This window comes from Anopheles merus, chromosome 3L (genome assembly GCF_017562075.2).
Source record: "Anopheles merus strain MAF chromosome 3L, AmerM5.1, whole genome shotgun sequence".
Lineage (NCBI taxonomy): Eukaryota > Metazoa > Arthropoda > Insecta > Diptera > Culicidae > Anopheles > Anopheles merus.
The window spans coordinates 9085886-9107849 of record NC_054085.1 but is presented as its reverse complement, the minus strand read 5'-3'; the positions used below and the strand labels follow the sequence as shown (position 1 = coordinate 9107849).

Sequence of the window (21964 nt, the reverse complement as noted above, 5' to 3'; positions counted from 1 at the left end):
CTCCTAGCAGCCTTTCTATGCCAAGCAATAACCTGGATTTTTTTTTCTTTCTTGGCCATGTGTGCCCCCGCCCCCCACCTTTCCAGGACGACAAGTATCTTGTCAAATATCACTCTAGTCCCGGGCTCGGCGGAAGCGAAAGTAAGTACGCCGAGGGCCGCTTTAATCCGATCACCAAAATCCATCTCATCCTGGTGCGACAGAGCGCCGTCGACAAAAACACGTTCTTCCTAATCAACACCAACGTCTCGCAGATGCTGGAACTGACCGCGCCGAGCAGCACCGAGTGCAAAACGTGAGTAACACGAACGGCTCGTACCAAGTCCCTTATAGGGGATAGGCGCAAAATAACTACATACGGGGAGGGAAATTACGTCAAATGAACTGTTTTAAAGATCCGTAAAGATATGATGCCCCCCCCCCCCCCCCCACGTACGGACCTTGAGTTTTGGACAGCTATTTGAGGTGTTTCTTTCAACCCTTAAACCGCCTATAACCTATCTGGTCCATACATCACGTGTAGGGTTTAAATTTAAATAATAATGGCAATGTCAAAGGAACGTGAAACCGAAAATCCTGTTCTGCGATGCGTTGACGCAGACAAAACAAAACGGTCAGTTTGGACAGTGTGAAGGTTGACAGTAGTGTGATTGGTGACCCTCTAGAAGGGTTAAGTATGCTAGATACAAGATCAATGGCACGCTATTGTTGTGCCTCATGCATGGGATCTACAATATAAGGCATCGTTTATCGCTTATCTCTAACTTTTTTTGAGCAGTAAATAATGCTTTTCTTAGAAATAATCTGAAATAATCTTGTCAAACAGCTTCCCTCGTATTGAACCGACCTGTAACAGTAAAGGCGAAACAATGTACCTTCTTTTAAATATGTACATCTCGGTGCACTAATATTGTTTCACCCTTTTCCTAGCTTTTTTTAACCGTCCAATGAGCAACTCTCCTCATTAGACGCAAATGGGCATGACAACGACAACGACAGCCAACCAACCCGATATGTGCTGTTTGGTGTAGTATGTACTGCTCTAAATTTAGGTTGCCAATTTTTTCCCCACTTCTCGGAACGAAAAATGGTGCTTCAGTACGCATGAATCATCGTACCCTTATTGTGAGAGGTTTGTGTTTTGTGCTGGATATATTTAGGAAAAAGGTCACCGTATTTGGGTTCTTTGAAGTTGTGTTTTGAACCCAAAAAAATGGGAGAAAATTTGTAGCTTAACTTAAACGCTTCTTTCGCTGGCGTAGAGCAAGCACATTACTCATCATTTGCTGACCAGAGAAAAGCAAACTTGTGTAATATGCACACTGCCGTGTGTGCTAATAGGAAGAGTTTTCCCTTAATACTGTACAGGTGTTTTGATACAAATCAAGGTGGAAAAACGGCATCAACTCATTTACACACCACCTCATGCTTACACACTACGGGGTTACGCCGACCAGCTGCTACTGTCGCCACAATTACTTTCTCCTGTCTTACGGTGACAACGGCAAACAGGTTTTCCACCGATGCTGTTGTGTATTTGCGCCTGTTCAATGAGCTGATACGGCGACACTGCCGTGTGTGCTTGTCTGCCTATCCTTCATTACCCCTGGACTGGTTATTGTTTCATCTACCGCTGCATGCTGGCAGTCGTGTATGAAGATTATGATGATGATGATGATGGGGATGATGTAAAAAGGGTTGTATGTGTGTGTTTGCTTTGCATCAATTGCATCTGTAAGGCAGAAGATGCAGTGGAAACTTGTTTCTAGCTCGTTGCCCTCTCACGCGCCTTTCGACCGAAGAGTGCAAGCGGAGGTGTCGTGTGTGGCAAACGGGAGCATTCACAACTTGCTAAGGTGTAACACGTGCAATTAAGCAATATGATGAAGCGCGTACCGAGAAAAGTGCCCCCAATGTCAATCGATTACGTGGCCCAGTGGATGCTCCAGATGTTGTTTGTTTAAAGCGCGATGCGTACTTTCCCGTCTAATATTGTATCATTTTTTTTAAAGAAGAACGTTGTTTTTACAAGAAACTTCTCAAGTGAATGAAGGTAGCACTCAGAAGAAATGATTAACAAACAAAATATACGGAGAAGCGTGGGAAGCGTTGCTCGGGTAGCGCCTCCGGTGACTGTCAAGAAGGAAGCCCTGTTCGTGCTGTCTTGGGAAGTACACTGGAACGAGACGAAAACATAACAAACAAAGCTCTCTCCAGCCTTGGGGTGTGCCGCCCTTAGCTCTGTGGGTTGTTTTTTAATTGTCATAAGTCGCGTTCTACTGGAAGTTCAAAAATTCATCCTACTTTTTGTAGGTGACTCGCTCGCATGGTAAGGCTCGCTTGATGCGCAATTTATAGCACATCCACATCCCTGCGTGTAGCATGTGTTTACTGCTGCTGCTGCGTACGTGTTTGGCAGACTACAAATAGAACCCGCAGCCCTGGGGGAAGGAACGCACAACCGGGCGGAGGTTCGATCACATATACTAATCAAACGCCGATCGATGGCCACAACGATGAAACAGTTTCCACCCGTCGGTTGGCCGGCCCACCCGACATTGGTGTGAAAAGACATTAAGCAGGCTGACACGGCGCACGCACACAGGCGAATGGCCAGAATCAACATCCACCACCACCGTCGTTACCTTGCTTCTCCACCCAGCATCTGTGTGTTTGGCAAGTCAAGTACACATGATGACGACGCCACCGCCGCCTGTTGCTGTTTGGCCAACGCCAGCAAATGTCGGAGAGCGGTACGGCATAGTGGGTCCCTTGGGGATAATGGTGGCCTGTGTCCTGATTTCTCCTTTGCCGGAAAATTCCCTTTTGTTTGCCTTTAGAGTCAATCGGTTGCTGTTGCTTTTTAAGGGGGTCTGCCACTCGAATTCTCTCCCCGTCTCTCTCTCTCTCTCCCTATGTATTTGGAGCGCAAACGTGGCGTGCAGTGTGGCACGGATTCGTAAAACGCGTTAAATTCGCACGAAAGCAAATGAAACACCGCCCCACTCGTTCCATGCAGCAACGCGCGTGATGATCGAACTTTGCTTGCCACGACGAACCCACACAAAACTACCCCCCCTTCTGGGTGGGAGTAAAATCTGTAGTCAAAATAATTTGTGCTAAAAAGAACAGCTTTCAGTGTGCGCTCGCCCACCTAAGGAAGTGGGGAACTATGTGCGGGCGGGGAGCTGTCTTACTTTTAATGTGGCTCTTTATATTTTTCCACCACACACCCACCCTTTCCCATGGAGGGTGGTTTGTGTAGGTCGAGGTTTTCCGATTTTCGGTCGGCACTGGAGAAATGTTCGAGTTTTCCATCGCTCCCAGGAAGCCCTCGGGGGGAGAACGGAAATCGAACGAACACATAAAATTATCACAACACTGTGTAGAGGTTTGCACATACACACATACCCATACACACAACATACAAGTTACTGTAGAAGAACTTTTTACGTGATTTGATGAGTGGTGGGCGTGGTGTGTGGTGTGGGTGAGTGCAATTTTGAAATGTGTTTGTTTTTTTTTCGCTTGAAAAAGAGGTACGGACTTTGGGCAACATCGGAACATGAAATATAAATTTGTTTTAACCGGAATTTCCCACCCGGATTGGATACAAAGTATGCTTTTTCTTTGTAAAATAAACGTACAACATTGCAAACGGTGCAAAATGCATGTTTTCTGGTGGATTTGTTCCATCAATTGATTAATTCAAAATATTTAAAAAAAAAGCAAAGACTCAAATGAGTATTTTATAAGCTTTCAATGTATTTAGGAGGAGTTCAGTCCATCCTTGAGCTAGTTATTTATTTATATATTGCAGGTATTTTTGCAACTTTCAGAATGAAAATTTATCGAATATTTTGTTCGTTCTTAAAATGAATCAACATTTAATGGCATTACAGGGGTTTTTACTTGATTTCGCAAGCGTAGCAACGTTGAACGCAACTGCAGAATTTGGCAGGACAAGCGTATCAGTTGTTTTCAGAACGTCATCATGCTTAATACAACCTTCGCACTTGATTTCACAAGCGCGGTACACGATATCACAATTTCAGTGTTGCGGATTCAAGCAAGTATTTAACTACATATGTTTAAACGGATTCAGGTCAATTGACAATTAAAAATTGATTGTTTACTACGTGTAGAGAAAAAATCCGCAATACTTATTCACGTAAATTCAAAATTATAAAATAACGAACATTTCATCTAACTCTGCACTTTCAATTTACGGGTGTGTGCATTACGTTGAAAACGTTTTTAGGCGCTGGTTTAATGATTAACGTTCTGAAATAATTGATTCGTTTGTCCTATCAAATGCTGCAGTTGCGTTCATCGTTGCTAAAAAAAAACCCTGTATATTATACGAAACATTGTATAATATCGATTTTATTTTGCCAATTTCGTTAGTCTATTGTAATATACTCATCTAACACTATAGTGATGGACAATGATATATATTTTAGCCGAAGGGGTTTTCAGGGGTTCTCAAATTGTGAGACAATTTTTTGACTCTTTCTAATAGGAAGTGAACTATAGAAGATAGAACAGGCTTATTAGGAATCTGACAAGAATTCATGCAAGAAAGTGTCTCACAGCTATGGGAACCCCTGAAAAATCCTGTAATTCAAGTCAAATGATAACAGATGCTTGAAAGTTTTTTTTTTTTTCAAAATACAAATAACTTGATGATTAGATATTGTTTTTCGCACTTATTAAATTATTTTCGATTGCAATAATTGAAATAAATACTCCAATTACTCACGCTTTCATAAGCCCACAAACCAAACAACCAATCCAGTCTAAAAACTCCCCCCACACCGGTATGACAAACTTCCTTCCTTACTTCCTTCATCATTCGATCGGCACAAACGAACGCTTCTTCCATCTGCTCCTCCGCACCTCTTTCCCACAAAGCAAAGGGAAGGGCGCGCACGAGCGCACTTCGCCGAACAACGACGACGAGAGAGCGAAAGAGCGAAAGCGACAAGAGCAGAGCACACTGTTTGTGTTAGATAAACTGCGCAGGGTTCGGTGGGTTCAGGTTCGCGCCACAGACGAGCGGAGGGAAGGAGCGGGTGCCCTTTTGGCTGCGGTGGAAGCAACGGCAGCGTCATCGCTCAAGTAAGTGGCGGCAAAGACAAACCTTATAAGACAGTCCGCAAACCGGCATGTGCGGTTCAGTTTTCCCCGAGCGTGTGTGAAAACCGGACGCATCCTTCGAGCGGGTGTTCGATCGCGCGAGTGCTTGTGTGTGTATGTGTTTGGGGGCTTCAGACTCCCAGAAAACCGGAAAAAAAGGAAACGAGTGAGGGGAAGACGTGGGTTGTGTTTTGTTTTCGATGAGAAAGTGGCATGAAAATGTTAATTGGAAAAGTTTAGCAACGGTTTTTGATTACCCCAAAAAAGTGGATAACGTGTTTGAGATAATTAATAGTATTTACAGTCCTATCTCCCGTGTGTGTGTGATTACAAAATTTACGTATTTTTTTCAAATAACCAATGTGAACAAGGTTGAAAGTTGAACATAATTCATTCGGCAGTTTGGAGATGTTTTTAGTGTGACCATCTTCCACAGGGTCACTTTTTCTTAAATCTGTCGAATTAGCCAGACACCGCTCATCGTCATCTGTTCTGGTTCTGTCGGGTGGAAAATGAGTTGAAATGTTTTTCCTTCTTCCGTTTCGGTCAACGAGTTTCTAACACTGCGGCGGCAGCAGCAGCAGCAGCAGCACGCCCGTTGGTTATAGTTTTTTTCCCCCCAATTGCGGGACCCGTGTGTTTGTTTACATATCATTCAACATTATTTTGAGATCGATTTGGGAAAACGGCGTTCGTTCAGGAGAGGGGGGGGGGGGGGGGAGAGACAAGACTACGAGCAAACGCACGCACATGCTGCTCCACTCACTGACACTGTTGCTGCTGATGGCCAACTGATTTTAAACTAAACCGCCGTCATTTGCGTCTTGTTTCTGTTTTGGTGTAGAATGATGGGGTAGGAGCAAGGGAACAGTTTTGCATCATTTTTGTGCTGAACAGATGATATGAAACGTGAAAAAAGGGAGTTGGGTGATGTTTTTTTTTACAGTGTAGTGTGGGCGAGCAGTGGAAAAGGCAATAATGTGAACAGATTGTGTTTGATGAGCAAAAAGTGTGAGAATTTTTCCAAACAAATCTTTACTTTGTTCGCACGACACGCTTAAAACTAAATGTGTTGTTTGCATCTTGTTTTGTGTGTCGATTTGTTAGTGTTCGTTGGGAAATTATTAATTGCTGAGACATTACACTAACGCGTCAAGGATATGTTATGGCAGTTTCAATGCCATTTTGCAAGTTTGGCTTGCGATGTAGTTATTGCTATCAATTTGCCAGTTGCTTGCACATATTTGTTTAATTGTGGGCAGATCTCTTTGAAAAATAAAATTAGAAAACGATAAGTAAACAGATTCGCTGCTTATAATAGGCATATTACATGCTTCTATTAAATATGTTCCTATGGCATAGTCGTGTACGCGACTATAACAATAACATGTCCATCTAAGGGTAAGGCGTCGAATCTCGAATAAACCTGAGGTTCCACAGAGCTAGTGATTTATCCTGCACTTTGGGTAAAACCAGTCATTGCAAGACACATCTAGTTAAACCTATAAATGGTTAAAAGTCATCAACTGCAATTATTTGTAACAAAATAGTAATGAATGCGAATGGAATGTGGATGAAAACACTCATTTTTGACACAATCCCTTCCGTTTTCAGTACATTCTTGTCCCACTAATCAGGAAAATCTCATAATTAATGCCACTCTAATTCTACGTTACAACAAACAGCAAACAAGCAGATATTCGTTTAGAATGGTTGTTTCGAAAAAAAACTGAATCTGCTGCTTCAAAAAAGCGTATTATAACACCTTTTAATCAGTCTTTAATTTGAAAATCCTCCTTCACTTGAATCCGTTAAATTTTGATGGTGTTGATGTTGTGTAGATTTTATTCAAGGCTTACTATTGATATACCCAAGGTTTTATCCAAATCGAGATTCGAACTTACGACGGATTTTCGTTGCAAAACCTACGCGTCTATCATCTGCACTATTTGACAGGCCGATGCTGTTGCCGTTAAAAGAGCTCTTAAGCTAACACACGCTTCCGCACTTCGTACGATCGTTCGTGCAAGGATCGATTTTGTGTATATATTTACCCTTTTGTTTTATTGTAATTGAGGTGCATGCAAGTGCTTCATTCACCTTGCTAGTTAAGCACATTAGATGAATTGGCTACAATAGTAACCCCTCCCCCCTCCCTCCCCCTCACATTCCACCAATCGAACTCAAACCCCGCCGCCCGACTGAGCGAGCTTGAGTGATTGAATGTTATGGAATATACTAGCACTACGCCCGAACTAGACTAAATTGTCTGCAGTTGATATGCGATATCTCTCCCCAACTCCTAAACCACCTTGCCTCAACCGGGGGAGGGTATGCAAACACGCCTGTTGTGTTGTTGAGTGTAGCTGAGCGAAACAATAGTATCGTTATTGACATATCAACAGTCACCTGGGGACGTGCGCTAGCAGCCCTGAAACCGCACACATGCAGGCCGCCCGCGTTCGTTTGCTATTGGACAATTAGAATGCCGGTTTAAACGTCTGTTGCTTTGCTGCCAGTACGATAAACATTCAATTAACTCCACCCGTGGTCTCCCCGTACTCGATCAGGAGTACTGTATTGAGTGTGTGGAACAAATGCAAAACACTGCAGTGTGCCACATTCCGAGTCGCTACATACCACGAAAAGAAGGATACTGGTGATGCCATTCTCCATTTATGTGCATGTGCCCTGAGTTCTTATCATCTTGTCGCATCATTCAACCGTTACAATTCTTGACAGCTTTAATGACGTGTGTGCGTGTGAGTTTCTTTTTCTCTCGATTTCCAACGGCGGAAGTATCCGTCATTTTCGCAACCCTTTTTTTTTTGTTATTTGAGCTTTACGTTTCGCTTTAATGTTAAATGTTAGCTTGTAAAAGGAAATGACACCCGTCGACTGTGACAGCGATATGCCGGAATCACTGAGCACTTGAGTTTTGCCTAAGACTGTTTCCTTTACGTTCCCCCAGAAACCCCACCGAAGCTCTCGGTCCGATTTCATTTCGCTCCAATCTAGCGTGAAAGTAGTGATGTGTGCAGAAAGGCGCCACGGGGGGAGAGGGGAGGCTGCTGGAGTAGAATCGATATACGCCCGTGCGACGACTTCCAATGCCAAAACCGCAATTGATTAGCGCAGCGTTTTGAGTTTCACTTTCGTTTGCGGTTTCGGACCCCGTGCTCGGACGCAAAACGTATTTGCTTTCATGGCGCGCGAGCTTTCGAAGTGAAGGAGTCACATAAAAAACACTACATTTTTGCAGTCTGTGCTGGTGGCAACGCAATTCTATCGGTCAGTGCCGAAAGCTCCGGTTTACCCTTTAACCCTTCTACATCGCACACATCAAACTGATGGTATGGGGACTCACGTAGAAAAGATCGCACCGATCTGCACCCAAAAGGTTTAAATTACGCCAAAAGTGACGCTTACACAGAGACACGAGAGAACGGACTGCTGCTGCAAGGTTATCAGTTACACAAAGGTTTCCAGATTTTCAAACGTCGTGTGCCCAGTGTCCGGGGCCTAAAGATCACATTTCCTCAGAATTCCGTCACACTCGCTTGGGTTGGGGTTTGGGATTCCTTTCCCGGTTTGTCACAAAAACAGCATTTGCGCGCTGGGGAGGAGGATGATGATTAAATTACTCGCGAGGTGACTTTTAGGTTTGGTACTAAGCAGCATTCCGGTCCAATTTTTTGATATCCACCCCCTTCACGGTCAGATTATGTCCATAAAGGCGAGATTCTATTGCGGGTGGGGGCACGCGTTTATGATATTGCAGTTGGTGTTGCGCGCCAGTCCGCCAGTGCGAAAGGCGTGCGCTTGCTCGCGTGGTATTCAACGTGATGAGAGCAAATGTGTGCCAATGTGATAACGACATAATGGGCTAATGGTGCCCACAGTCCAGTGGAACTATTCCAGCGGGATGGGACGCAGCAGGGACGTTAATAGTGTTACCTAACGTTAGGTTGTGTCCATGTGTGATGTGCGCTTGATTACAGCATGGTTTTCCAAATAATCCACCAGTGTTATAGGGAGTAACAGAGGACAAAGTGAAGAGTGTTTGGAAATTTATAATTGGCATTGTGTTGTCCTTTTCTCAAACGTGATATGTAGACGATATACAGGGTTTCTATAGGATTTTCGGACGTTTTTTTTTTCACTTATGTGTGAATCAGTTACATGACGTTAGAACAGTTTGTCATTATTTTTGTTTGAATATTGTTTCTACGCTCCATTTATTTACTGTTTCTTTACTATTGTTGGACGTGACCCAACATTTTTACCTTTGCTGAGTCAGTTTAGCATGTTGGAGCCTTTTACAATATTAGTCAGTTCTTTATATGGAGTTTGGAGCGGTCCCGTGGTACAGTCGTCAACTCGAACGACTCAATAATATGGCCGTCATGGGTTCAAACATGGAACGTGTGAACCAAACAGCGATTATCGCGAGAATCTGTAAAATAAATATACCAGATCTGTCGTTAATCCTGGTCACGGCACCAATGTTCGATGTTACGATTTCGGATAAGGCGTTCTTTCTCGTTTCGGTGTAATTTTTACTAGCTTTTGATAATTACAGGCGGTTGTGGATTGTTGAGTTGCAAAATTAGAAGAGAGATTTATTCTAGAACTACACTTATAAACTTATAAACTATTTGTCCCAGCCGAAAGTTCAAAACTCATCGAAACAATTTTCGTGTTTCGTTAAATACGATCAGATGACAGGGCTTCGTGAACGCCAAACTCAGGCTAAGATTTTCATCTCAGATTATTTCAACCTGAAAAAAGTAAACTGACGCCGTTTCGTTACAAGCTTTCCAGACAGGTTAAAACAGTGGGAAACAATGTTATGAAATGTATTCAATGTATTAAAAATCATTTAATGTTAATTGAATCATTTCATCATGAAATGACGAATTTAATGGTAAATAGTCCATAAATTGTGAGACAGATTCAAAAATATTCACAAAACTGTCAACAAATCTTGAGATGATTGTCAACAAATTTAAACAATCAAACAGGTGACCAAAAAGCGACGGGAAACCCCTGTAATACAATTACAATGTTAAATCCCTTTAGAAGTGAACAAAAAAACAAAGTACGATGAAAACTAATTGGACGTTTGGATAACGAATCCCTTTCCTCACAGTAAAGAAGCGTGGGTACAATTCCAGTGAATCAGAATACTTGAACACCACCTGTCGACCGGTACGGCTACAAGCGCTGTGTGAAAATGTAAAGATATAAATTATTTACAACGCATTCTCCTCCCAAGTGGCTCGAAACTTCAAAAAAGGAGGGACATTGACATTGAATCACCAACAACAAAACGGCCCTGAAATATGAACCCTTGCAATCCGGTAGAGTGTGTGTTGGTGTGATTTTTGAAGTTCGAAAAAATGATGAACTTAACAGTGCCCGCCGTTACGGGCAGGTTGCGGCGCAAAAGCATTGCCGCCGAGGTGGCCCACTGTCTGCCCGAGCTTCGCTTCGACGACGGTACCGGTGGTTCGGCGAAGCAGCACACGAAGCGCCGCGGCAGCCTTGGAGGGGAACCGATCCGTCGGCCATCGCTCGTTTCCAGGTTACGGACCCCTACATTAACCTTTGTTTTTGGGGGAGGCAAATAATGCGGGAATCAAACACTCAAAACGGTTCAAAACTAACGATCAAATGTGATCTTCTTTCTTTCTATTCTCGATTCCAGATGGTTTAAGCATATTTCCGATGCCGCCGAAGCGTACAAATCACGTACCAAAGGAACGCACGAGTACGGTGAGGACAGTGCCGGTGGTGGTGCTGGTCAGCCACCGAAGGACAGCTTCGAAACCGTCACCGAGACGCAGAAGATCGAACAGACCTCGACGCCGATCGAGCGGCTCGAGCGCAAGGACACGCAGTGTCGGGCGGTGAGCAGCAGTGCCGGCCATCATCATCATCATCACCACCCTGCACAGCCCCATCACCCGCACCAGCAGCAGCAACAGTCACCTGCGAGTCAGCAAGCTGCCGGTCAGCCGCACCACCACCAACATTCTCATCATCCCGGTGGTGGTCGACCGGATGACTCGCGCCTCCCGTCCGTGCCCGGTGCGCCCGACTCGAGCGGTGCCAACGAAACGGAGGACAATCTGGAGAACGAGGAGAAGGAAAAGTTTAAGCGCAGCTCGCGGCGACACGGTTCGCGCGAGGAGTGCAACGGCGGTGGCCGAACGTCCGACGAGGAGGAGGAGGAAGACGGGCAGCATGATGACGAGGACGATGAGCGCTATACGCGCGGTCAGTCGGGACGCCAGGGATCGTCAAACAATACGCGCACGATCACGCAGCAGTGCTCGCTGGTCGCACCGAGCGAAATTCATGTGAGCGTAAGCGCGACGCTTACGGCGGAACCGATCCTCACACCGGCGGGTAAGTTGGACGCGTTTGCGGTACGCAGTGTAGACCGGTTGTGCTAATAAGTGCCAGGCCGCCATGCTTTAATTGTTGTTTAAAACATAGCTTTGTGTAGTGTAATAGTTACTAAACAAGAGTTAGGAGCGCTTTCAATTCACTGTTCGGGTTTGCTTGTAGCTGAAAAGTTGTTGCATCTTAACGCACAAAGACAGAAGAGCGTGGGGTTCTCATTGGCGGGTGTATTTATTTACGCTTCTCAACGCTTCTCAACGACTTCAGCGTCCACGTAAACAAGTGTCCCCATTTCGGTGTTCCCACCACCGCCGAAAGAAGGAGAACATTATTAATTTTCAAACTGTTTTTCCACGCCAAAGGGTACATGTTTATTTGAATTGTGTCCAATCTGTGCGCAGGTTTATTTAGTTTTGGAGGTATCATCATACTCTTATAATATCATCGGCATCAGGCACGACACTTATATTTACTTGTCCTTATTACAGTTTTTTGTGCAACTCTCTAGGTAGTTTCTGTTTGTGTTTGTTAAAGTTTGTAATTTTGTGTAATCTCAATCTCTCTCTTTTGCTCTCTTGATTCGATAAGTCGATTTGTTTACGTTGAAAAACTACAGCTAACATGTGTTTATTTTAAGGTTTATTTTAAGGGCTTAAGCTGGCTTTATTTAGTTGTTTTTATGCTATTTTTTGTGTTGCTTTCCTGTGTAGCATTTTTTATTTGTTTTTCCTTAACACTTTAACCATCTGCTTTCTGCTTTGTTGCGCAAACTTTAAATAAAACCAAACGCTAAAACCACAAACGTGTTATAACATGCGCTGTCACCGCCGTGTGCTTTTGAGTGTTTTGCATGTTATCGATGGTGCATTAATGTGATCACTTTTATTCCCCCGTCACCATGCGACACCATGCTTTGTGTGTCCACTTCATAATGTCATTCCATCATCTTCTCCGCATGTTTGCGTCTTTGATTCGTGCAGAGCAACTGCGCCGGTACGATCAGCTGATCCAGAAAACGCTCGCCAGCAAGCAGCGGGTCGTGTGCGACATGTTCAAGGTGCCGGACGAACACTTCCAGGCGATCGCGGACATCGCCGCCCAGCCGGAGGCACCGAAGGAACCGACCGACCTGGTGCTGGCCGCGTTCGCCTACGGCCAAACGCTGATGGAGATCGTGAGCGAGTGTATGCGGGTGTCGGAGAGCCAGCAGGTCAGTGCCGTGTCGACCGCCGTCTGCGATGACTGCAGCGTGCTGGCTGCTGCTGCCGGTCGCACCAAGCAGTCGAACCACCACCATCACATTCCGTCGCCCACCACCACCACCACCACCAAAGAACCGCTCAGCGAGCCGACCGTACCGACGATAGGTGGTGGTCCAGTGCCTTCGGCAACGGCGGCTTCCGCCACCATCAGCACCGCGACAGCGGCCACATTCTACAACAGTGCGCCGGCACCGATTGGGGTGGTGGCGGCCCAGGATCAGAACGTCAGCATCACGGAGGATGAGGATGGATACTGTGAGATCGATGAAGTCCGGTAAGTGTGCGTAGTTTTTAGAAAGTTAACACTTTTACTAATAATGGATTATTTCTTGCAACAGAGCTGCGGCCGTCCTACTGGCGGAGAATGAGAAGGCCCGTAAGCTTACGGAGGCAGCCGCAGCAGCAGGTGGAGGAGTGGCGAGCGGTGTCGATACGTTGGATGATGGAGGTGACGTTGGTCGTGCTTCGCAATCGCCCGAGTCTCACATAGAGATCAATGAGAATTATGACTCGACGCAGGTAAAGTCGAAGATGATGGTCTCCCCTCAATGCCGTAAGTGATGTCTTATTTATATGTCCAACTACCATTCCAGAGTCCATCCATGACGCAAAAATACTCGGGAACAGCGCTGGGACCGGAGCAGTGCGGCAAGAACCGCTTACTTCACGCCTCGAATCTCGCCCCTACCGTACCGTGCCATCTGATAGCGAGCTACGTGACTGGTTTGAACTCGCAAATTTCGCAGCTCTTGGTAAGTGCATGGTGTGGCAAACCCGAGTTTCGGAATGGTGTTAACAACCTTTTGCTTCTTTATCACCCACACAGCATAAGATTAGTGAAAAGGATATGGAACGAGAACATCTGCGGCGGGAAAATCAACACTTGCGGGAGCTGCTGAATGCAATGCATCAGGAACGTGTTTTAGAATCACAGGTAAGAATCGATTGCTGGTTGCTTTATGCGTTTGCTATTTTATTTTCTAATTAAGGAATTGAAAGCAATCTGAGAATGTTTTAGCGTAAAGTTCACTACCGAGCCTACCCTACCGCTACCCTACCGAGATTTTCTCTTGACCATAGCACAAAGAGTTTCGTCAAATTTGGCTAGTGTCCAGTGCCAGTGCCAGTGTGTACTGGTAATATTAAAGGTACGATAATGGTACCAGCTTCGACCGTCACGATTAGTGTTGGGTAAATCTGATTCAGATTCAAGATTCTTGATGAATGATGATTTTTTAAAATGATTCAATGAATTTGGATGTGGGGAGAAAATATTAATGAATCTCGAAAGATTCATGGATCTCTAGAGCAACAAAAAATCCTCAAAGATTAATAGAGCATGATGTTCTTATCATTCTTCTTCTTGGCGTAAATATGGTGGTAATACTAGCCTATATAGACATTCGATACATCTTGGCACGTTCAACACAGTTAGTTTTGCTACGGGGAGCCGGTCCATGCGAAGCTTGAACCCACGACTGCCACGTTGGTAAGTCGTGCTAGTTGGGATCAATGGGACCATGGGATCAATATTATATATTCAATATAATCACACATGTCTAAAGAATCTAACGAAATTCATGAATCCGTGGAGTTTTATGAATCGTTAGATTCGGGATTCGAGACTCATCGCTGAAGATTCATATGAATTTATCTCAACGAGAGATTCATGTAACCCAACACTAGTCACGATGGGTTCTTTGTCATGAACTGCTTCCTCAAGCAATAGAATAAACCGTTGGACCTCTGCGTTAGCCTTTGCGTATGATAATACCAATGTTAATTGTAGTATACAGGGTTCTGTAGCCAGCTCAACGCCATAGGCAAATTCATAAAAAAAACTCTAACCTAACTTTGAACAATAACAACAGAAACTCGAATGACCTGGAATGATTGGTAGCTGCACGGGGCTACACGTGCGCCACCCATTTGACAATGTTGAGTTGGGATTTTGGGTATTTAAAAATAAGCTTATTGCTCAACTAGCTAGAGCAACCCTGTAAGGCAAGATGATCATATTTCAATTTTTTTTTCTTCGAAATGTCTGTATATTTTTACCTATTATTCTAATTGGAATTTTCTCTTGTGTTAAAGCATAGAGCCCTACTTTTGTCGGGTCAAATTGTTTAGCAATTTTAATTGTTTATTTAAATAATGAATTTTTGATAATGAATTTCATTAATTTATCGCAGTTCTCGCAGTTGATTAAAAAAACTGATGGGGTTGTGCTTGAATGATATTGGCCATTTGGACTAAAAGTGACCAATACCATAACTATGAATTACAGGGTTTTCCACGATTTATTGGTCAGTTTCCATAATTTTTTTGGGCTCGTTTCACGATTTATTCATCGTATCCCATAGATTTTTGGTTCGTTCTCATAATTTATTGGTATTTTCCAAGTGGATATCAATACAATTGAACCAAAAAATTCTGGGAAACGGACAAAACTTCGTGGGAACGCACCAAAAAAATATGGGAACTAACCAAAAATTGATGAGAATCAACCAATAAATCGTGGGAAACCCTGTAATGCACAGGTATCTTGAAAATCATGATCATATATGGTCCATTTTGGAGTGAAGTGATTTTGTACTTGCGCTTATTAGATTACAGTGACGACAGTACAGTAGTTCTTGGAGGACATAAAACTATTGTGTGTTTTCGAATTGGTGATGACGAGATTTCGGTAAAAGTTGTGTCACTTTATTTGGTGTAGCTCATGACTGCATTGTGAATACAAAGTGTTTCTCTAGTAAAATACCATTCCGACCTATTTTGTATTCTTCTGCAAATGAATGTCAAAGCAACCGATGACAGATCATTAGCGTTACCATAGATACTGTTGAAACGTTTTTTACTGATATTTGCAATATTTCCTTCTAATCACTTGGGAAACACTGGAATCTTCTGAACAAAAGACAGTTTCGATGCATGAAAGCAAGTAATACTGCTATCAAGTAACAAAACTTTGCAAAAATATAGCACTTTTGACCACAGAAAACTCCACATAATCGTCTAAACAAAGATACTCCATGTCTCCATCAATGACCTTGGACCTTATAAATTGATAATATTGTCCGCGATGGAGCTTCTATCTCACTTTTGCAACCTGCTGAAGGGATCTTATCAAACGACGACAAAAGCAACCAAAGAACGCCGGTTCCCCTTGTCTGTCTAAATGTCTAGCATCTTGCGCTGATTGAATTCAATCAGCATCGGACGCACGATGCGCTGATAGTTCACCCCATTGTACTGTATGTCGCGCGCTCTCGCTGCATCCTTGCCGTCGATGAGATTTTCAAAGTTGGCCACCAGCTCGTCCGTGTGGTCCATCACCACGATCGGCAGCACGGAGACGACCGACACGAGGGCAAAAAATTCCATCCGCCTTATCTCCCGCCGTACGTCGGCGAGCGACGGGATGGGCCGGGCCGTGTACTGGAGCTGCTCCAGCGTGTCCCGGAACGAGGCGTAGTACAGCTCGATCAGCTCGTCCAGCCGCGCCCGCGTCTCGTAGTTCGGACAGTTGGCAAGCGCATAGTTTAGATCCACGCCCGGGCTCGAGTAGAAACTGATTTGCAGATCGACGAACGCCACATCCTGCACGGTCGTCGGTACGGTCGGATCGTAGCGAAACAGCATATTGTTCGACCACAGATCACCGTGGTTCAGCACCCGGTAGCCACCGTCCGCCTCGCAGTCCTGCTCTAGACACGCGCGCAACCGATCGACGTACACCGGCGCCAGCCGTTCCAGCTTTTGCACGATCGTTTGATCGAACCCGTCCCACCGCTCCCTGGCGACGGCAATCAGCGCTTCCAGCCCCTTCTCGAAGATGGTACGCAGCTGTCCCGACGCCTCACCGTAGTCCGGATTGAACATGTTGAAGTGAAACTGGCGCTGCAGCAGCTCCAACCGCTGCTCGGCAAAGCGCATCGACGCAGCATGGAACTGGCCGATCTTGCGCATCACAAGCGCACAGTGCTCAAAGTCTAGCCCGGCCTGCCGGTTTACCGTCACGTAGCCGAGCGCTTTCAGGTCCTCAAACACTAGCAACCGCTCAGGCAGGTCGGAGGCGTAGAAGCAGCGCGCGGCAAAGAACGTGCCGCCGGTCAGCTGGGAAAGTGCGGGCACAACGTCCCGGAACATGGTCGCTTCCTTCGTGTACGCCTGCACTTCTTCGATCATGGGGCCGCGTTGACCGGTCGCGGGAAGACTTTTCACCACCAGCGAGACGGTGCGCTCGTCGCCCGACTGCTCGGCAACGTAACGGACTGCGAGCCGAAACACATCACTCATGTAATTGTCACCGTTGGCGGTGGCGCGCGTTATTTTACACTCGACAATGCGCACCGATTGAAGGCCCAGCCCGTTGACGAGCGCTTTCGCAGCCAACCGTTCGTCGATGTACTCCGGTACGGCAATATCGTCCAGCCCAGCGATCGTATCGGTGCGTTCACCCATGGCTTCTAGCGCTGTGTACGGGATTTCACTGTTTTGCGAAAAAGGCGAGAGCACACTTATCAGTTTGCCTGCTGGACAGCGACTACGCAACGGCCGGTAGGTGTCAGTGGGTCTAATTTATAACAGCTCCCAGTCCGAGATGACGGGTCTATTTGCACAGCGCAACAGGCCGAGGGCTAGAGTGATGATTCTTAAGAGGAATGATTCGCACGTTCCAGTGCCACGCGTACCATTTACTGTGCCCTGTTTAAGCATCCACCAAACGATTCCGATTGCTTGCGGGGGCAGTACGGTCGGATGCGCTACATGACTATGCAGATGTTTTATTTAATTTGTAAAATAGTAAATAACACAGCATTGACAGCATTTCAACAACATTTGCTTAGCAATGGCTCACAACTGCGCCAGATACTTTTTTTTTGCGAACGTCAAATTTTGCCACTTTTTGTTAGCTTTTGTCAACTTTATTTTTAGGTTCCGAAATATTGACAAAAGCTCATGTTTTGAAAATTTTGTCAGCATTTTGTCATTCCCACTGACGGCATGCCTATTGAAGGTACACACAACTTTTTCGCATTTCTTGTTAGTTAGTTTTTTTGTGTTTTGCTTTTTTGTTGAAAATGTCTAAGCGAATTGTCTAGTACGATCTTAAACTTTGAAGCTATTCGATAGATAATATTTGTGAGTATCGAATATGTTTCTAAAATGGGAAATTTTAAAACGTTGTCTGGTATATTTTAGACAGAATGTAAAAGTCAAACAGTCGGTGTTAGGCCGCAAATACACGACACAATCCAGCCATAGAAATGAAATGTCATTCGAACGCGCTACCGCGGAAACGCAGAGATGCTCTTGCTGGATATCTCTGCGGAACTGTTATACGCGTTTGAACGCGCCCGCGGAAACGCGCGTCGTGTAATTGCGGCCTTACAGTTTAAACGGAGATCAAATAAAAGTCTACTTGCTCTATCTATTGTATCAAGGCAAGCACATTTTTCAGGCATAGCCTACTACAATCGGGCCTTTTCTTTTTCTTTTAGACAACAAGCTGAAATTTCAGCCTGTCAGTGGAACAATAAACATCATCTGGGTTGTATCCATGTGACAGTTACGGTTCTTCAATATGGCGGATGTTCCGCAATTGTGTATTAAAAAGGGTGCATTTAAGGCTGCAAATAGACGAACCGAAACAGCAGGCGCGATTGGAGGCGCGGAAGATTTGACAGCCCAACTGTTCTACAACTGTTATAAACAAGGCGCGAATTTCGCGGTACCGCGACGATCTCGGTTCGTCTATTTCCAGCCAAAAATTTGTGATTCTTTTTCTTATTTTCTGTTTGAAATGAGTTATGATGCCTTTATTAATTTAAGTCGATTTTACGTTTTTTGTCACAATGTTTATCATTCAGCAAACAAATTCAATCCGTCATGAGTTAAGCTGATCGCGCCCGCGACGAATCGGCATGTCTTTACCACAGGACTCCACACAGCATAACACGGAGCGCAACATAACAACTGACAGCTGCTAAACGCTCCACAAAACGCTTGGGAAAGGAGGTAAATCGTTTCATTAACTGTCGGTCATCGCAGTAGGTTGGTAGCATTTCAACGAGAAATGAGCGGCCTACTAAGGATATTCAAAACATGGCACTGGCAATAAAGCGTTTTCTGAAGCGTTTGGCAGCTGTCAGTTGTTATGTTGCGCTCCGTGTTATGCTGTGTGGAGTCCTGCGGTTACACATTTTTCAGGTGAAGTGATAAGTGTTCTATAAATTGTCCTAAAACGTGCGCACAGACGTGGTTACATTTCGATGTACGAAAAAAAAATATGGACACGTTCAACTGGCGAAGAAGATCGCATGTACATTGTACATTGTTGTTCTAGCATTTGAAGCATTTTTTAATTCAATATCTAGGTTTCTTTTTGATTTTTTTACGTGCAATGGCCACATGCACACTTGTGAATGGCTATTTTGAACAGAATGAATCTTTAAATCAATTAAAGCAAACTATCGTAACGTAATTGACTCAAAATTGACAGGTTTTACCAATTTAAATGTTACCGACAGTGCGTGATAACGCATAACACAAACCCTTTGCAGCTGTATCATCAATTAAGTGACCCCCGGTATGCAGAGCATGGGACAGCAGGTCGTGTCAAATTAGGCCAAATTAAAAAAATATATAAGTTCATTGGCACGATCGATCATATTTACGACCAGGATCAATCTAGGTTGACTTTCACTACTTGTTGCTGGTCTATTTCCAATTAAATTTTTGGATGGCGCACATCACAATCTGTCGTACGTAGAGCGCCCGTCTATTACCCTTTATGGCAGCCTTTTATTGGAGATTTTCAATGTATTTTGCTTTTCAATAATGTTAAAGAGTTAAACAGGATATCAAAACTTATATACTCCTTCTATACTGGACCGTCTAGGACCGTCTAGAAACCATATACTATTCAATATTCATTCAATCTTTTTTTATCTCTCTCCAAATCCACAGGAAACCAACCAAGATCAGCAGCAAAACGCACCGGGCGATGAGCAGACGACGTCATCATCTCTTTCTGCGATAGGCCCGGAAGTGGCAGCAACTCAGCCACCACCATCGCAGCAGCAGCAACAACAACAACAACCAACGTCTCCATCATCGGAGGAACCTTCCGGGACGACGGCAGACAACGGGAGTGCACCAACAGTGCCTACGGACTGAAGCAATATAAACGGCCGCCAAGAGCAGCAGCAGCAGCAACAGCAGCCGTGTCTAGTTCGAGCGTGACCACTTGTGCTAGTAGTGCTTAAAGCAGATAGAGAGAGAGAGAGGAGAGATAGAAAGAGCACAATCGCGATCGAATTTGTATTGTTTTTTTTTTTGTTTTTACAGACACAGTGTTGAAAATATGTTCCCCATTTTCAACACAATTGTAGACGCAATCGAAGCACACCCTACTCACAAACACACACACACGACAAAAACACGTCGAGATTCGTGAAAGAAAGCATGGCGAAAGCAATCGCCCCTATTGTGTTAAGGAAAAAAAGCGAAAAGAACGGATGGAACCGAAGAAAAGGATTAGTGAAATAAAAGTAAACCCACACAGAGACAGATACACCTCCTTTTTCGCGTATTTACGCACGAGAACACATAGACAACATGTACAGAACACGTGGCTTGACAGGAAGCGTATGAACAGAGCCGCGCTTTAACCAGCTGAAGAAGAATGTTAACAGTTTTTGAAGGTCAATATGTTTGGTAAAGTCTGCAACCGCCGCAGTATACTATTTGTGAGTAGCGCTTATACAGTATCATTGTTTGGTCAGTGTACATAATGCGAAATTCTCTGCAAACGAGCGCATACAACTCTCTGCTTCCGCATTAACCGCACGGTGGCGAACGTAAATAGTAAGAACTGTAAAGTGATTACAATTACATCAGTGAGTATGCTTACACGATGGCATTATGTTCCAATTTGTACAGTAGCTTTCCATGTTCATCCTTTTTTAATTGTTTCGCCGCACTTTCGCAGTTTTCGAGACCCTGCGCTTAAACATTCGCCTTCTTTCCGATCGTTGTTTACGTCACAGGTGGTGTGTACTGGCTACCCTACCCAGCCGCCACGCAACAGCATGTGGATGTTGTTTCATTCTTTCGTTCCTTCTCTGTATGTTTGTGTGTGCGCGTGTGTTATTCAGCTGCTGGACGCCTTTTAAAGCAAAGCAACAGACAAAACTAAACAAAATCCGCAGAACAAGTATACGTGGAGTGGCCGTGTGTCCGAGCACATCGATGTAATTGATTTACTATTTGTACTGTGTATGGACATAAAAACACACACAAAACACACACACACACACACACACACACACACACACACACACACACACAACACACTTTAGTGCTTATGGTTTAGAAAACGAAAACACAAAACACGAACGGTTGAACGCTCTAGCATTCTTTTATTATTATTATGATTATTATTATTATTATTATTATTATTATTATTATTATTATTAGTTATATTATATAATTATTCTAATCTATATTAATACTATTATATAAAGTAAAAACAAACAAAAAATGAAACCAATTTTTATTGCTACCAGTTACTGCTAGCACTAACCGACGAAACTGTTGTGAAATCGAAAACAAAACGAAGCGATGACAAATTGTGCGGCACACGAACGCACCAATAATTAATGGTGAAACAAAGTCCCTGTGAACTACAAATCGAAAATGCAATCATTGCTTGTTTTTTCATGCTGTGATGAACAGGGTAAGAGAGAGAGAGAGAGATGGAGATATCTTTTTTGTTGCTTTATTGTTTTTTTCTTCCCTTTTTTGTTTGTATTTTGGTGATTGTTATCAAGCTGGTTTGGTGGGGAAATAGTAGACAGAAACGAGTAAGGAATCAATTGAGAAAGTAAGCCAACCGAAGCACCTTTTAATACATCATCGGAATTGAACATATAAAGATAGAGAGCGAGGGAAAATGCTTTTACTGAAGAAAGTGCATTGTGTAAAGTAGTGTCAAAATGTCAACAACAACAGCAACAACAAAATCAAAAACATAATACAATCATCTTGCCCCAACTGGATACACCAACTTTCAACACTTTTTCCTATTAATCCTATACAAAACACACTCACGACTACCTATACATATATGCTTTTTAGCTTTA

At 44.1% G+C, this 21964-nt stretch overlaps 2 protein-coding genes across 10 annotated transcripts in view; one reads left to right on the top strand and one right to left on the bottom strand.

The window, feature by feature from the left end:
* Nucleotides 1-21130, top strand: part of LOC121599874 — a 79883-nt gene extending 58753 nt beyond the window's left edge. For all 9 annotated transcript variants that reach the window (XM_041927981.1, XM_041927979.1, XM_041927984.1 and 6 more), the window contains 7 exons: nucleotides 87-295; nucleotides 10850-11553; nucleotides 12531-13086; nucleotides 13151-13331; nucleotides 13406-13564; nucleotides 13639-13746; nucleotides 19788-21130. In XM_041927981.1, the coding sequence (XP_041783915.1) occupies nucleotides 87-295; nucleotides 10850-11553; nucleotides 12531-13086; nucleotides 13151-13331; nucleotides 13406-13564; nucleotides 13639-13746; nucleotides 19788-19997 (2127 nt within the window). In that variant the 3' untranslated portion in view covers nucleotides 19998-21130. The remainder of the gene's footprint in view (nucleotides 1-86; nucleotides 296-10849; nucleotides 11554-12530; nucleotides 13087-13150; nucleotides 13332-13405; nucleotides 13565-13638; nucleotides 13747-19787) is intronic.
* On the bottom strand, nucleotides 15497-17394 carry LOC121599875. The gene has a single exon (XM_041927988.1). The coding sequence runs from the start codon at nucleotides 17277-17279 to the stop codon at nucleotides 15990-15992; it is 1290 nt and encodes a 429-aa protein (XP_041783922.1). The 5' UTR covers nucleotides 17280-17394; the 3' UTR covers nucleotides 15497-15989.
* Nucleotides 21131-21964: the final 834 nt, after the last annotated feature.

What these genes read in the sequence shown, in the direction of transcription:
- LOC121599875 (XM_041927988.1), bottom strand. Translation starts at nt 17,279, where the DNA reads ATGGGTGAACGCACCGATACGATCGCTGGGCTGGACGATATTGCCGTA.